At 49.7% G+C, this 16,714-nt stretch overlaps 1 protein-coding gene across 3 annotated transcripts in view; it reads left to right on the top strand.

Moving 5' to 3' along the window:
• LOC139413315 (voltage-dependent calcium channel subunit alpha-2/delta-2-like) overlaps positions 1–16,714 on the top strand; it is a 271,347-nt gene that overhangs the window by 229,144 nt on the left and 25,489 nt on the right. For all 3 annotated transcript variants that reach the window (XM_071160533.1, XM_071160532.1, XM_071160534.1), the window contains 6 exons: positions 7,030–7,080; positions 8,466–8,565; positions 10,290–10,451; positions 11,760–11,870; positions 12,460–12,538; positions 14,473–14,522. In XM_071160533.1, coding sequence (XP_071016634.1) covers positions 7,030–7,080; positions 8,466–8,565; positions 10,290–10,451; positions 11,760–11,870; positions 12,460–12,538; positions 14,473–14,522 — 553 coding nt within the window. The remainder of the gene's footprint in view (positions 1–7,029; positions 7,081–8,465; positions 8,566–10,289; positions 10,452–11,759; positions 11,871–12,459; positions 12,539–14,472; positions 14,523–16,714) is intronic.

Here is a 16,714-nt window from a genome sequence, read left to right as displayed (position 1 = left end):
ATGTCTTTCCATTTACCGATTTTATACATTTACCATAACATATAAATTATTTATAATATTTCGTACTATGGGCATAACCTGAAATATGGAAATGTGTCTCTTGGTATCAACCCCCTCAAATAATCAGCCAAAAGTCAAATAAATAAAAGACAGACAACATCTCTTTCTCCTGCAGGCTCTCTGGGCCACATCCTCCTATATTTTATTTTATCTTAATTTAATCTTCATTCAGCAGCCACATCCACAGGAGCACTAAGAGAGCAGGAGTCCATAAAATAATAAGCCCATCATCACAACAACACACACGGTTAATATTCACACGCTCACAGGATGTGCATACAAAACACTGCAACTCATAGATAGGTATATACATCCTCTCTATGCATCCGGTGCAATGTATTCGGAGTGTGCAAAACATTAGGAACACCTGCTCTTTCCATGACATAGACTGGGTGAATCCAGGTGAAATCGAGGATCCCCCCCTTATTGATGTCACCTGTTAAATCCACTTCAATCACTGTAGACGAATGGGAGCCGAGAGGTTAAAGAAGGATTTGAAAGTCTTGAGCCAATTGAGACGTGGGTTGTGTGTGTGTGCCATTCAGAGGGTGAATGGGCAAGACAAAAGTGCGTTTGAATGGGGTATGGTAGTAGGTGCCTGGCGCACCGGTTTGTGTGTATGAACTGCAATGCTTCTGGGTTTTTCACGCTCAGCCGTTTCCCGTGTGTATCAAGAATGGTCCACCACCCAAAGGACATCCAGACAACTTGACACAACTGCGGGAAGCGTTGGAGTCAACATGGGCCAGCATCCCTGTGGAACGCTTTCGACACCTTGTGGAGTCCACGCCACGACGAACTGAGGCTGTTCTGAGGGCAAAAGGGGGGTGCAACTCAATATTAGGGAGGTGTTCCTGAAGTCTCATACACTCAGTGTGTACGTACATTCAGAAACACACACATGCAGGTATTCATAGATTCTTGCACTCAGGCACACCTACTCCCACAATCACACACACGCATACGCAGACGCCCACACACACGCATACTTGATTCTCGAATAAGATTAACCTAGGCCATTTGAGTGTTTTATCATTGTGTATTATCTGGAAAGTACGTAGATAATTCCCCCGATTCAAATGTAATGCACCCCACTCAGGGAAACGGGTCAGGGTACATAAACACAATCTTCTGAGAGTGTTAGCCCCCCAGCACAGTTAATGTATTGATTTTACAGCACCGCTCCGCGAGAAAACTATTTCATGAATTCCAATGAGACTCTTTTACCAGACTGCCACGAAGGGACAGAAATACAATCACTGCCACGCAGAATATGTCATTGTATTCTACTGGTTGCTTAATGTGTTCTTTTTAAGATGTTTTTTCTTCTGTGGGTGCCAATTTCGCAGCTTTAATCTGTTGTCATTTAATGCTGTGCCTCTGCCTTGAGACCTGCCGCTCAAACAAAACATTTTGACTGTTTTATGTTGTCATATGTTTTATGTTATTACTAGTGTGTGACAAAGTGTTTACTTTGATTTGCTCGTTCAAAACATTGGTCGAAACAGCTACCTCTGATGAAGTGCACACGCAGACATCAGCCTACTCGTATTCCTCATCGTGTGCACACTTACACAGTGGCTCTCATTAAGGACTGTGGTGTTATTTGATTATGTAGAGTCATTTCCATGTAACAACAGAGAGAGAGAGAGAGAGAGAGAGAGAGAGGGAGAGAGAGAGGAGAGAGAGAGAGAGGGAGAGAGAGAGAGAGAGAGAGAGAGAGAGAGAGAGAGAGAGAGAGAGAGAGAGGGAGAGAGAGAGAGAGGGAGAGGTTCTGTGAGGGTGTGTGGCAGTGGCATGGCTGAATAGCTGGTGGCGGATGGTGTTGTTGGGGTGGTGGGCAGGGACAGGCAGGGATGGTGTTGTTGGGGTGGTGGGCAGGGACAGGCAGGGATAGTGTTGTTGGGGCGGTGGGCAGGGACAGGCAGGGATGGTGTTGTTGGGGCGGTGGGCAGGGACAGGCAGGGATGGTGTTGTTGGGGTGGTGGGCAGGGACAGGCAGGGATGGTGTTGTTGGGGCGGTGGGCAGGGACAGGCAGGGATGGTGTTGTTGGGGTGGTGGGCAGGGACAGGCAGGGATGATGTTGTTGGGGCGGTGGGCAGGGACAGGCAGGGATGGTGTTGTTGGGGCAGTGGGCAGGGACAGGCAGGGATGGTGTTGTTGGGGTGGTGGGCAGGGACAGGCAGGGATGGTGTTGTTGGGGTGGTGGGCAGGGACAGGCAGGGATGGTGTTGTTGGGGTGGTGGGCAGGGACAGGCAGGGATGGTGTTGTTGGGGTGGTGGGCAGGGACAGGCAGGGATGGTGTTGTTGGGGCGGTGGGCAGGGACAGGCAGGGATGGTGTTGTTGGGGCGGTGGGCAGGGACAGGCAGGGATGGTGTTGTTGGGGCGGTGGGCAGGGACAGGCAGGGATGGTGTTGTTGGGGCGGTGGGCAGGGACAGGCAGGGATGGTGTTGTTGGGGCGGTGGGCAGGGACAGGCAGGGATAGTGTTGTTGGGGTGGTGGGCAGGGACAGGCAGGGATGGTGTTGTTGGGGTGGTGGGCAGGGACAGGCAGGGATGGTGTTGTTGGGGCGGTGGGCAGGGACAGGCAGGGATATTGTTGTTGGGGTGGTGGGCAGGGACAGGCAGGGATGGTGTTGTTGGGGTGGTGGGCAGGGACAGGCAGGGATAGTGTTGTTGGGGTGGTGGGCAGGGACAGGCAGGGATGGTGTTGTTGGGGCGGTGGGCAGGGACAGGCAGGGATGGTGTTGTTGGGGCGGTGGGCAGGGACAGGCAGGGATGGTGTTGTTGGGGCGGTGGGCAGGGACAGGCAGGGATGGTGTTGTCGGGGCGGTGGGCAGGGACAGGCAGGGATGGTGTTGTTGGGGCGGTGGGCAGGGACAGGCAGGGATGGTGTTGGTGGGGCGGTGGGCAGGGACAGGCAGGGATGGTGTTGTTGGGGCGGTGGGCAGGGACAGGCAGGGATGGTGTTGTTGGGGTGGTGGGCAGGGACAGGCAGGGATGGTGTTGTTGGGGTGGTGGGCAGGGACAGGCAGGGATGGTGTTGTTGGGGTGGTGGGCAGGGACAGGCAGGGATGGTGTTGTTGGGGCGGTGGGCAGGGATGGTGTTGTTGGGGCGGTGGGCAGGGACAGGCAGGGATGGTGTTGTTGGGGCGGTGGGCAGGGACAGGCAGGGATGGTGTTGTGGGTAGGGACAGGCAGGGATGGTGTTGTTGGGGCAATGGGCAGGGACAGGCAGGGATGGTGTTGTTGGGGCGGTGGGCAGGGATAGTGTTGTTGGGGCGGTGGGCAGGGACAGGCAGGGGTGGTGCTGTTGGGGCGATGGGCAAGGACAGGCAGGGATAGTGTTGTGGGGGGGGGGGGGCAGGCAGGCAGGGATAGTGTTAGTGGGGTGGTGGATAGAGGCAGGCAGGGATGGTGTTAGTGGGGTGGTGGGCAGGGACAGTCAGGGATAGTGTTAGTGGGGTGGTGGGCAGGGACAGGCAGGGATAGTGTTAGTGGGGCGGTGGGCAGGGACAGTCAGGGATAGTGTTAGTGGGGTGGTGGGCAGGGACAGGCAGGGATAGTGTTAGTGGGGCGGTGGGCAGGGACAGGCAGGGATAGTGTTAGTGGGGTGGTGGGCAGGGACAGGCAGGGATAGTGTTGTTGGGGCGGTGGGTAGAGACAGGCAGGGATAGTGTTAGTGGGGTGGTGGGCAGGGACAGGCAGAGATGGTGTTAGTGGGGTGGTGGGTAGGGACAGGCAGGGATAGTGTTAGTGGGGTGGTGGGCAGGGACAGGCAGGTATAGTGTTAGTGGGGTGGTGGGCAGGGACAGGCAGGGATAGTGTTAGTGGGGTGGTGGGCAGGGACAGGCAGGGATAGTGTTAGTGGGGTGGTGGGTAGAGGCAGGCAGGGATAGTGTTAGTGGGGTGGTGGGTAGAGGCAGGCAGGGATAGTGTTAGTGGGGTGGTGGGTAGAGGCAGGCAGGCAGGGATAGTGTTAGTGGGATGGTGGGCAGGGACAGGCAGGGATAGTGTTAGTGGGGTGTTGGGTAGGGACAGGCAGGGATAGTGTTAGTGGGGTGGTGGGTAGGGGCAGGCAGGGATAGTGTTAGTGGGGTGGTGGGCAGGGACAGGCAGGGATAGTGTTAGTGGGGTGGTGGGTAGGGACAGGCAGGGATAGTGTTAGTGGGGTGGTGGGTAGGGACAGGCAGGGATAGTGTTAGTGGGGTGGTGGGTAGGGACAGGCAGGGATGGTGTTGTTGGGGCGGTGGGCAGGGACAGGCAGGGATGGGCGAGTGCCTGGGCTCAGTTCAGCACCAGCCAGGTCCATCTGCTCGTCACCTGGCTCTGGCACGCAGGAGACTGGGTAATGACAGGGAAAGAATGGCATCAGCGGGCAGGAGCTGAGAGTTAATTACAGAATGGAACCCATGCAGAAACAACACATCTGGATCCATGAGGCAAATATAGAGGATCAGATGCAGCAGACAAATCACTATAAGCTTCAATCCATGATGTTTTATCACCATGGAACTACTATACATCAGGCTGGAGATGGAAAAAAACCCTCACCCCACTCATCCCCCCTCACTTGCTTGCTTGAAAGCAGGAATAAATACAATTGACTTTTAGGAATGGAGAGAGAGAGAGACAGAGAGAGACAGACAGACAGACAGAGCGAGACAGAGACAGACAGAGAGAGAGAGAGAGAGAGAGAGAGAGACAGACAGACAGACAGACAGACAGAGACAGACAGAGACAGACAGACAGACAGACAGACAGACAGACAGACAGACAGACAGACAGACAGACAGACAGAGACAGCGAGAGAGAGAGAGAGAGAGAATACCACAGTCAGACGCAGCACGGCAATCTATGGAAAGATCAGCCGTGGCAGCGCTATAACTTCTGTCGCAAGTGATCCCACCCCACTCCAACCCCACCCCCCCGCGTCACACACTCAGCTTCTCTCCATCTTCTGTTAAACTCCTCTTAAACCTTGTTGCAGCTGATCAATGCTGCCTCTCTCTTTAGACAAACCCCCAAGAGAAATAGTCTCTCTTGAAGTGACATTGTTTTCCCCCTGAGACATATGGGGAGCTAATGACAGCTCCGCATTTGACTGTGTGATGTGAGTGTGGGGCAACTGAGGTTGAACCAGTAATGGAAGTCGGCTGTGCCCCTCTCATTAACATTTAGCCCATGAATAACTTCAGCCATATGAACGCACTAGAGTCCACTGAGAGAATGAGACGAGTTAGAGGATTTAATGAAATCCTCCCGCCACTCAGTTACTCAGGTCTGAAGCCCTTCACCAAAAGGGCCATTCCTTGAATATCTGGGCTGAGCTTTCTCTGGTGCCCCGGTGTGGAGACGTGGTGCACATTCTGACTGGGTTTGGTGCCGCATCGATGACCACTTTCACAACTCCATCTAGCCACAGAATGAAGCCATCACTGCGTGCAGTCTAACTCTCTTCTCTCTCCCCTTTCCCTCTCCCCGTGCACTCTCTTTCTCAAATTAAGATTTCCGTAATTAAATTGATAAAAGTCATGCCAATACACTTCATGGTTCCAGACCTGATTTCAAATGCCACATAGTGCTGTGGAAATTCTACCTTTGATGTGGCGTTCTCTGTTATGAAAAATAATTGGATTTCCCCCCCTCCCCCACACACTTCTGCCTATTCTGGGCATGCACGGTTAATCGATCTCTCGAGTGTCAGCGGTGATGGTGCTGGTTAGGGGGGGGGGGGGGGGGGGTTTCAGAAGGGTTTCAGGAGAGTGAGGCCCCGGTTGTGTTTGAAGCTGGGATTCAGGGCCACGTCGGTGCAGAGGGACAGCAGTGGAACAGAGGTCAGGGGTCACTGTGCAGGTTGGAGTGGTGGCGCGGTGCCTGCCAGTGAAGTGATGGGCTGGGGCTTGTGGGAGCAGCAACAGTGAGGCCTACCAGGACTCAGTTCCTCTCTACCTCTCTATCGGCCCTGGCCCGGCATAAGAAAAGCACCTAACTGGCCCACAGGCAGCTGGCCTGCCTCCACACACAGCGGAACCGCTGACAAAAAGCAGAAAGAGACTACTGATGATCGGTCTGCCTCTGCTTCGCTCGTGCCTCAGAATGCCAAACGAACTAAACGCTAACATTTGAAACCCCCCGCCAAGCTGACCCGGAGGAGCCCTGTAACGTTACGTCAATCTCTGCTCCATTTGTGTCAGGTGTAATGGGATTTTAATTGCAGTTGGAAGGGAATGAGTGCATTCCAATTTGCCTCTATATGTCAGCCTCTATCAGCAGTGGGCAGACGTTTGTGTTTCTGCTCCCCCACAGACTCGCCCTGCACCATCATGACTGACACACACACACACACACACACACACGCATAGCTGCCCTATTTTAGGAGTAGCTTTGCAACTGTAGCATAATGGTGTTAAGCAGCTTGTGTCTCGAGCTGACAAAAGGACCGGCAGAGTAAAGAATGTGTTTGACACCGGACTGGTGCGTCATTGAGGGACTAGAGAATCAGCAGTAGCTCTTATTGTACTGGCAGACAGCGCTTAGTGCAGACGACCCAAAACACAGGTCAGCTCGGCTCAGCCTGCTTAGAAACATGACTGAAATCTGTTTAGTTCGGACTCAAACTAAGTATAAAACAAACTCTGTCTAAAGACGACTCAGATTACTTAGACTGTATACACATACAGGTTGCTCAACATGCAAACATAGCTTTACCTATACTGTAAGTGAACCTTAGCTAAGCCGGGACTCCATTCATTTGCCTCAACCATTCTCAACAAAGCTTAGAATCCATTTAGACACAGCTCTTGCAAGCTAATACTCCATTTCAGCATTTAAATATGCTCTGGTTGCTACATATTAACATAGCCCAGTTTATTGTAACCTAGGATCCCCATCGAATCTACCAGTTCAATTAAACGCAGTGAACACTAATACAATTTGTTAAACACATCTTTCTTTCTTGAACAGGTACATCCAAGGGGCATCCTCTCCCAAGGACATGATCATCATTGTGGATGTGTGAGTAGATGCAGTCTTTCCTTCTCCCTCTCTCCTCCCTCCTTCCAGTCTTTCCTTCTCCCTCTCTCCTCCTTCCTGTCTTTCCTTCTCCCTCTCTCCTCCCTCCTTCCTGTCTTTCCTTCTCCCTCTCTCCTCCTTCCTGTCTTTCCTTCTCCCTCTCTCCTCCCTCCTTCCTGTCTTTCCTTCTCCCTCTCTCCTCCTTCCTGTCTTTCCTTCTCCCTCTCTCCTCCCTCGACTTTCCTTCTCCCTCTCTCCTCCCTCCTTCCTGTCTTTCCTTCTCTCTCTCTCCTCCCTCCTTCCTGTCTTTCCTTCTCCCTCTCTCCTCCCTCCTTCCTGTCTTTCCTTCTCCCTCTCTCCTCCCTCCAGTCTTTTCTTCTCCCTCTCTCCTCCCTCCAGTCTTTCCTTCTCCCTCTCTCCTCCGTCCAGTCTTTCCTTCTCCCTCTCTCCTCCCTCCTATCTTTCCTTCTCCCTCTCTCCTCCCTCCAGTCTTTCCTTCTCCCTCTCTCCTCCCTCCTTCCTGTCTTTCCTTCCCCCTCTCTCCTCCCTCCTGTCTTTCCTTCTACCTCTCTCCTCCCTCCTTCCTGTCTTTCCTTCTCCCTCTCTCCTCCCGCCTGTCTTTCCTTCCCCCTCTCTCCTCCCTCCTTCCTGTCTCCTTCTCCCTCTCTCCTCCCTCCTGTCTTTCCTTCTCCCTCTCTCCTCCCTCCTGTCTTTCCTTCTCCCTCTCTCCTCCCTCCTGTCTTTCCTTCTCCCTCTCTCCTCCCTCCTGTCTTTCCTTCTCCCTCTCTCCTCCCTCCTGTCTTTCCTTCCCCCTCTCTCCTCCCTCCTGTCTTTCCTTCTCCCTCTCGCCTCCCTCCTGTCTCTCCTTCTCCCTCTCTCCTCCCTCCTGTCTTTCCTTCTCCCTCTCTCCTCCCTCCTGTCTTTCCTTCTCCCTCTCTCCTCCCTCCTGTCTTTCCTTCTCCCTCTCTCCTCCCTCCTGTCCTCTCTCAGCAGTGACAGTAAAGGTCTCTAGTGCCACCTGTTGGTTTACCCCGATCAGAGGAGATTCTAGACTCCCATGTCGATCGTGTTTATTTTCACAGACCTCTTGCTCTTGTACCCATGTCTTAGCAGTACAATACGAAGATAATTTTTCCTGAATGCATGCTGAAATAAACTGTGGTTGGGTCATGGGAGGAATGAGAGGATAGATTAAGACTGTTTTTGTGTGTCCTACGCCAGATCCCCAACCTGTAAATACTCAGCACAGTATAAACGAGCAGAGGGAGCGTCACTGTATAGCCTCCTATGGGTGCGCCATCCTACCTGGACGAGGTTGTAAGACGGAGCCGTTTAGGTTGAACTGTATGGCTCAATGATCTGTTGGTTGTGCTCTGTTGTGTCTGTAGGAGTGGCAGTGTCAGTGGACTCACCCTGAAGCTGATGAAGTCCTCTGTGATGCAGATGCTAGACACTCTGTCAGATGATGACTATGTGAATGTAGCCAGGGTGAGTAGCCTCGCTGGTAAGGCGACGATTAGAACTGGGCTCTGCGTTTTCCCGGGACTCCTTCAGTGTCAGTCATTTGCAGCTGAAGGTCTGGTTGCTCGTCAATATCCAATGACAATGTTAGAACACGGTTAACACCTCCAATACAACAGGATCCGTAATGCATTGGAGTGGCCATGAGAACGCGTATAGGTTCCTATCACATAGTCACATGTGGTTGTATAGTTATGCTGTAAAAACGATTACTTTCCTACATGATTATAGTCCCACAATGTTGCAATCCCTGGTCTATGTGTGATTGTGCCAGGCTCTATCTCCCCCACAGTCTCCCTGCCTTCCTAGGTTTTTCATGAGTTGATTGCTGCATTGTCTGACTCACTGCATACATACATACATACACACACACACACACACACACACACACACACACACACACACACACACTGGTGGGGTAGCCCTGTTTGGAGACTTGGGTGGCTAATCCCCCATAATCCAGTGCTCTTAGTCAGTGTATGGCTCTAAATCCCAGCTCTAAGAGGCAGAAATGAGCGTGGTAATCTGGGTGGGAACGAGGCTGATTTCCACCCCTATAGAGAAAATAAGAGCTCTGGAAGTAGGAAGGAAAGTCAATGGTTGTGCCGGTGTGTTTGTGTGTATACCTATCTGCCTGTATATATTTTAGTGTATGAAGACACCAACAGTAATTCATGTTATTTGAGGTTTTTCAAAGATAGTGCATTTGATCAGTCAAATATTCCCATTATTATGCATTGTAGTTACAAACACAACAACTGTTGATATCCTAACCTCTGGCAGAACAATTACCTTTATCAGTTGCTCCTATCCAGAGTTATTTACAGAAGCAATCAGGGTTAAGTGCCTTGCTCAAGGGCTCATCGACTGATTGTTCACCTAGTCGGCTTGGGGATTAGAACCAGCGACCTTTCCGTTACTGGCCCGACGCTCTTAACCACTAGGTTACCTGCCGCCTCAGCAATACAGTATAACCGTCCACAGAAGCATTACATTAGGCCTGGAATTGTATTGAACGTGTAATTGTCATTTTGTTAGGAGATCATAATCTGTGACGAGGAATTCTAAACGTTATTTTGAATACTATACTTCAAGTCCTTTCTTCTCTTTATTTTGGACCAATATAAGTATCAAACTACACCAAACACAAGGAAATGTCATCTTTTCATGCGCCGAATTCCTTTACCTATTTCATGCTATCATTCTGCCATCGAAATGTCAACGGATTTTCAAGTTGACCTTCAAGAAGAAAGGCCATTAAAAATGCTGACATTACAGGACATTGCTGTTCAATGCTAATCACACATAGGCACTGCTCTCTGCTTACCTTTCTGTCTGTCACACACGCACACGCAGTCACAAACAGAGTCCAGGACTAATTTAAATGTTGCCGAGGAGATCTCGATGACATTACCTTGGCTGGGTATCTGTTCTTGGTTTACATTGGAATTCCAGGTGCACCTGTTCTTTGTGTGGAACACTGTAATTATCAACGTTTATTGCCAGAGTGGCACAGAGCAACCCACAGCTGCACACATCCCCCTTCTTATCTGGTTACACACACACACACACACACACACACACACACAACAGATGGAGTGGCCGTCAAATGCCAGCGAGCGAGCGGCGTGGTCACACTCAGACACGTTCAATTGACAATTAGTCATCATTATCTGTCTTTTCTCCCCCAGTTTAACGAGAAGGCAGATGCCGTGGTCCCCTGCTTTAAGACCTTGGTCCAGGCCACCATGAGAAACAAGAAGATCTTCAAGGAGTCCATCATGAACATGCAAGCCAAAGGAACCACTGACTACAAGTCTGGCTTCCAGTTCGCCTTCGAACAGCTACTCAATGTAAGACTAAGAGCCAGCAGTCAGCCGCACCCTCTGAGTTTTAGTTCAGGGTGGTAGGTTAGGTTAGGCCTTCCATGAAATGTCCATGGTATAAGACACGCTAATTAGCAAACTGACATCCCAATTGACATCCCAATTGATATAGTAATTGACCCAGCCACTCTTTAGACAATCAGAGGATTACGCCTCTTCTGAATGGAGCCCAAAGGGGCTGCTAGTCAGTCGGCCGGTCTGGTTACGAACGGCCACTGCAGTGGCATGATGATGATGATGGTGGCGCTTAGGGCTAGCCAGCACTGCAGTGGTCCCTGTCTGTGTGTGCAGCAGGGAGGCAACCCTGCAGGCAGGCACTGGTCCGTCCAAAACACCTGCCTGCCGCTGTCTGTCTGTCTGTCTGCACAGGTGCTGCCTCAGCTTAGCTCCATATGCTCCTGTATATTTTCGGAAGCTGCCAACCCTAATGGGCTCTGATGGGATGATTGATGAGAGGAGCCCAGAAGAGATCAGCCACCGACACTTTATATTCCTCTGGTGGGCTGGGAGGCACGGAGCCAAGCGCCCCCCCCCCCCCCCCCCCCCCCAGCAGAATGAGAAATAAAAGCTTTTTAATCGCTGTCTCCCGCCGCCGCGCTCCCTATGATTGGTGGCAGAAGCACAATAAAAATGTGTAATTGTGGTAATATTATGTATCTTTATTAGAATCTTGTCAGAGTGACGTGCCGCTGGCCTGCATATCGATTAGAACGGTCAGATAGGCAGCCTGGTGGAGGAGACGGATGAGGGGGAAAGAGGGGGTTATGCCTATAACCCAATCCATATCACAGTAGAATGCCACTGGCCACTGAACACATTCACCAATCTGCACGCACGGGATACATTACCCTACACACAGAGATATGTACACTTCGATCCCAGATATGTGGATGTATTGTGTACTGTACATGCAGGTTACCTACCATATTAGAAAAGATAATCTACAGCTGTTCAAAGGCGAACTGGAAGACAGGCTTGTCCTTTCCTCAAGCACTCTTCTCCCCTGTGAAGAACCAAGCCGCCATTTTCAGTGATTTCCTGGAAGGAGAGGCTATACTGAATCGTGTCTTTATCGTGTCTTTGTCATGTCTTTATCATGTCGTCTGATGTCCTCTTCCGTTCCTTGACGGTCTCTTCCCCCTCTCTCGCTAATCACTCTCTCACTAATCACCCTCTCTCTCTCTCTCTCTCTGTATCTCTCTCTGTATCTCTCTCTATCCCGCTTTCTGCCTCTCCCTCGCTATCTCCCTCTTCTTCTCTCTCTCTGTTCCACAGGATACCGGCGCCCCGAGGGCGGGCTGCAATAAGATGATAATGATGTTTACAGATGGAGGAGAGGATCGTGCCCAGGACATCTTTGAGAAGTACAACTGGCCCAACAAAACCGTGAGTCCTGTCCCCAATTAACCAAGGATCTATTCATCAATCCAAGTCTGCCATTGAATCAGTCCCTGAGATGATAAACCAGCCTGTGGTCTCCCATCTCCCTCTCATCCCTTTGTCCTTATGAAATAAATACCATGTTTCTCAACAGCAGGTGTCATTTGGGGGGGGTGAGAATCTTAATGATTCCAACACTTCCATCCTTGGACATATATCTAGCCTTTTGGTGTGTGTTTCCTCTTTTCTTCCTCATTGGCATTACTTTCCATCCCTGTCATCTCTCTCTCTCTCTCTCTCTCTCTCTGTTTCTCTGTCTCTTTTCTTGTCTTGCTGCAGGTGTTAACAGCTCTGACCTGCTGACTAATTAGCCACTTTATCACCAGAGCCCAGGAAATTACAGCCAACACATGCACACACTCACTCTCTTTCCTCTCTCTCTCTCTCTGTCGTTCTATCTCCCTCTCCTACCGTTTTTCTTCCTCGTCCTCGCTCACGCCCTGGCTTGAAATGCTTCCGCCGTTATACGTTCTCGCTGTACGAGAGTAATGTCCAGTTTTTCACCCTCTCCGCTCACTATCCCCTCTTCTCTCAGATCCGAGTATTTACCTTTTCAGTCGGGCAGCACAACTATGATGTCACACCTTTGCAGTGGATAGCTTGTGCCAACAAAGGTGAGTAAGAGGGTGTGTCTATAAACTGTATGGACATGGACTGATTTACCTGTACAATCTCAACGTTACCCAAGTCCAGCAAAGAGAAACGAGAAAATATGTGATTATAATGGTGTAATGATGTAACCAAACTCCAGTCGAAATGCCCAACTCTCCCCGACCCAGATGACTGAGCTTTCCTCCTTGACCATCGGTCCTCATGACCTCATGACACTCAGCCCGCTCTGCACTATAACCAATGCCGAATTCCACTTTTCTGCTCTCTCGGTTAAACTCTTTTTTTTCACTCTTTCTGGAACAAAAACGTCTCTCTCTCTCTCTCCTCGCTCTCTCCCTCTTTATCCCCTCTGTTGTTGGGTTTCTCAGTGTCTCCACATTTCTCTTATACACTTAGCGTTCCCTTCTTCCTGTCACAAGCAGCATGCCTCCTATCGAAGGCTGACTCATTCATTTCCTGCAGAGCCGTCAGAGTGCTTCAGAAGTACCTCCCTCCCCGCATGTTGTAATGAATTATCGTGTGGAGCCTGGCTGTGTGTTGATAACGATGGCCACCATCTCTCAGTCAGGCAGGCGGCATGTGGGAAGTCCAGGATTACTCCTCTGTGCCAGCGTGCCACTCACTCTAACCATTAGCGTGGCACCAAAGCCAATGCCGACCTAAGACAATGGTTATTGACGTCCTCTCCTCTATGGAGCCGTCCTTTTAAATATAGTCGTACCTCATTGTGCTATCCAGAGACACCCTATAATGACATGTAGAGCCAAACCTTCTCACCTTCACACACTTAAACACACATGGATCCCCCCTCGCAAACACCTTACACACCCAGCTTCCCAGTCCACTAGACTCCCTGTTGTCTCGCTTGGCTTGTGCTACAATCCCCTCTTACGTGGAGCCTGACTCCCGCTCTGACAGTTCTTTGGGCCCAACCGCTCTCCTCGTGTGGCTGAAGACCGGCAGACCTCCAGTCCATGCTCATTCGTTTCCAAGTCGGTTTCCTTCGTCGCTCCTTGTGTCGTGTCCTACAACTGGAGGTGTCACACAATAGCACAAAGCAAGCGAAGGAGCTACTGTTCTGAGCACAGTCATAGTTTGTGGGCGTGCTCTTCTGTGGATGCTACCGTGATTACAGCATTATCCTGGTGGCCGGCTTAATAATACTGTCATTTGAATACATTTTCCCTATAACTTTACAAAAATGTACTCGGCACCAGAGATTCTGTAATATATTTCACAGGCACTATTTTGCGAGAACGCAATTTGTTTCCCCCAAAAAATTACAAAAAAAACGACAGCCGTTCCCGCCTCTTAACATTCCAAGTGTGTTGTCTCCGTTACGCGGCTCTTTGTATAAACACTCAGCTTTAATAACTTGGGGAACGGCAGCAGTTATTGACCCAGAGTGAGAGAGTGGCTCTCCTCTCCTCCATCACTAATCAGCAGCCCTGCTCTGCTCTGCATTGAGGCTCAGCCGCAGCATCCTCGAGACCCTCGATCACATGACATTTACATCCTGCAGTACAATGGCGATAAGACTGGAGGCCAATGGCCCCCCATCCTGCTTCCCCATAGCACCCTAGTGCCAATCAATCACACAGTACACACACTCACACAAACACACACAGAGCGTTTCACACCAAGTGACATAATTACATAACCAACACAAGTAATGGGTTACTAAATGGAGTTTCCCCCACGTAGAGAACAATCAGCATTCTGCTGAGGAGTCATTTTGAAAGGATAGCACTACACGTGCCCTGCTCGTTTGAGATGATTGCACTTCGCTGGGCTGTTTGTGTTACTTCATCCTATGGTCTTTAAGATGCCGACACTGAGAGCGTTACCTTTACAACGCACATTACAATAGGGCAGTTGCATGTTGCTGGTTACCGTTGTGGATTGACCGAACAAATTCTCTCACTTTGTTCTTCAGGATTCTACTACGAGATTCCATCCATTGGCGCCATCAGAATCAACACGCAGGTCAGATATCCTCCAGTGTGTGGAATATGTGTATCCATGCGTGACTATTTACACTTGTGTGAATCCTGAACACATCGGGATGCTGTGTCTTTGTTTATGGTGTGTTTTCTACTTAACTTTGAGTTTGTTACTCTCTTTGAGGACAACTGTGCAGATTGCAGATGAGGCCTTGAAATGTACCATTCCACGAGGACACGAGGAGGCTCGGAAAGAGAGAAAGTAACAGGGAGAGAGAGAGTGATTAAAGCTCTCCTCTGTCCTCTAGCAGGTCTTAGTTAGCGCAGACCTGCTGTGCTGCCTAATCCACCCCTTCTCTAGTCCCCCAACTGCATTACCACACACACACACACACGCACATGCACAAACAAACACGCACACACCTCTGGCTCCTCTGCCCCACACACCCGTGGCCCCTCCACCCTCCTTCGCCGACCTCCACTCTGCTCCAGGCACTACCTGGTCCCATAGTCCCTTGGGATAACCTCATTCCAGCTGTAGAAATTGAGTGAGTTGCTGGGGGGCTCTATGCACCCCGTTCCCCCTTCCTACCCCTCCTCCTCCCCCAGCCCCACAGAGCGATCAGGGCCCCTGAATAGACTGTCAGCTGTTCCATTAACTCTGGCATAATTATATTCTGAGAACTGCCACTTATTCTAATAGGTTTCCTACAGCAGGTGTGCAACAGGACTGGTTCATGTAGGAGCACTAGACGCACCTGGGCTGCACTACACATTTTAGAATTCCCCATCATATAATGTTGCATTATAACAAGTTATAGGGCTGCCTTGGTATAGATTACTAACACGCACACGACACCATACATGTGGTCTGCTGTTGTGAGGCTGGTTGGACGTACTGCCAAATTTTCTAAAACGACATTGGAGGCGGCTTATGGTAGAGAAATGAACATTACATGATCTAGTACCAGCTCGGTTGGACATTCCTCCAGTCAGCGTGTCAATTGCATGCTCCCACAACACTTGAGACATCTGTGGCATTGTGTTGTGCGACAAAACTGCACATGTTAGAGTGGCCTTTTATTGTCCCCCAGCACAAGGTGCACCTGTGTAACAGTCATGCTGTTCAATCAGCTTCTTGATATGTCACACCTGTCAGGTGGATGGATTATCTTGGCAAAGAAGGAATGATCACTAACAGGGACTTAAACACATTTGTGCACAACAGTTAAGAGAAATAGGCTTTTTGTGCGTATAAAAAAATTCAGGGATCTTTTATTTCAGCTCATGAAACATGGGACATGGGACTGCAGCATGTTTACACATACATGTAGGTGATGTAGCCTGTATTTCACAGTGTAGTCAGTTACACATACATGTAGGTGATGTAGCCTGTATTTCACAGTGTAGCCTGTATTTCACAGTGTAGTCAGTTACACATGCATGTAGGTAATGTAGCCTGTATTTCACAATGTAGTCAGTTACACATACATGTAGGTGATGTAGCCTGTATTTCACAGTGTAGTCAGTTACACATACATGTAGCTGATGTAGCCTGTATTTCACAGTGTAGTCAGTTACACATACATGTAGCTGATGTAGCCTGTATTTCACGGTGTAGTCAGTTACACATACATGTAGCTGATGTAGCCTGTATTTCACAGTGTAGTCAGTTACACATACATGTAGGTGATGTAGCCTGTATTTCACAGTGTAGTCAGTTACACATACATGTAGGTGATGTAGCCTGTATTTCACAGTGTAGTCAGTTATACATACATGTAGCTGATGTAGCCTGTATTTCACAGTGTAGTCAGTTACACATACATGTAGGTGATGTAGCCTGTATTTCACAGTGTAGTCAGTTACACATACATGTAGCTGATGTAGCCTGTATTTCACAGTGTAGTCAGTTACACATACATGTAGCTGATGTAGCCTGTATTTCACAGTGTAGTCAGTTACACATACATGTAGCTGATGTAGCCTGTATTTCACAGTGTAGTCAGTTACACATACATGTAGCTGATGTAGCCTGTATTTCACAGTGTAGTCAGTTACACATACATGTAGCTGATGTAGCCTGTATTTCACAGTGTAGTCAGTTACACATACATGTAGGTGATGTAGCCTGTATTTCACAGTGTAGTCAGTTACACATACATGTAGGTGATGTAGCCTGTATTTCACAGTGTAGTCAGTTATACATACATGTAGGTGATGTAGCCTGTATTT

This window comes from Oncorhynchus clarkii, chromosome 7 (assembly GCF_045791955.1).
Source record: "Oncorhynchus clarkii lewisi isolate Uvic-CL-2024 chromosome 7, UVic_Ocla_1.0, whole genome shotgun sequence".
Taxonomy (NCBI): Eukaryota; Metazoa; Chordata; class Actinopteri; order Salmoniformes; family Salmonidae; genus Oncorhynchus; species Oncorhynchus clarkii.
This window is presented reverse-complemented; position numbering and strand designations above follow the sequence as displayed.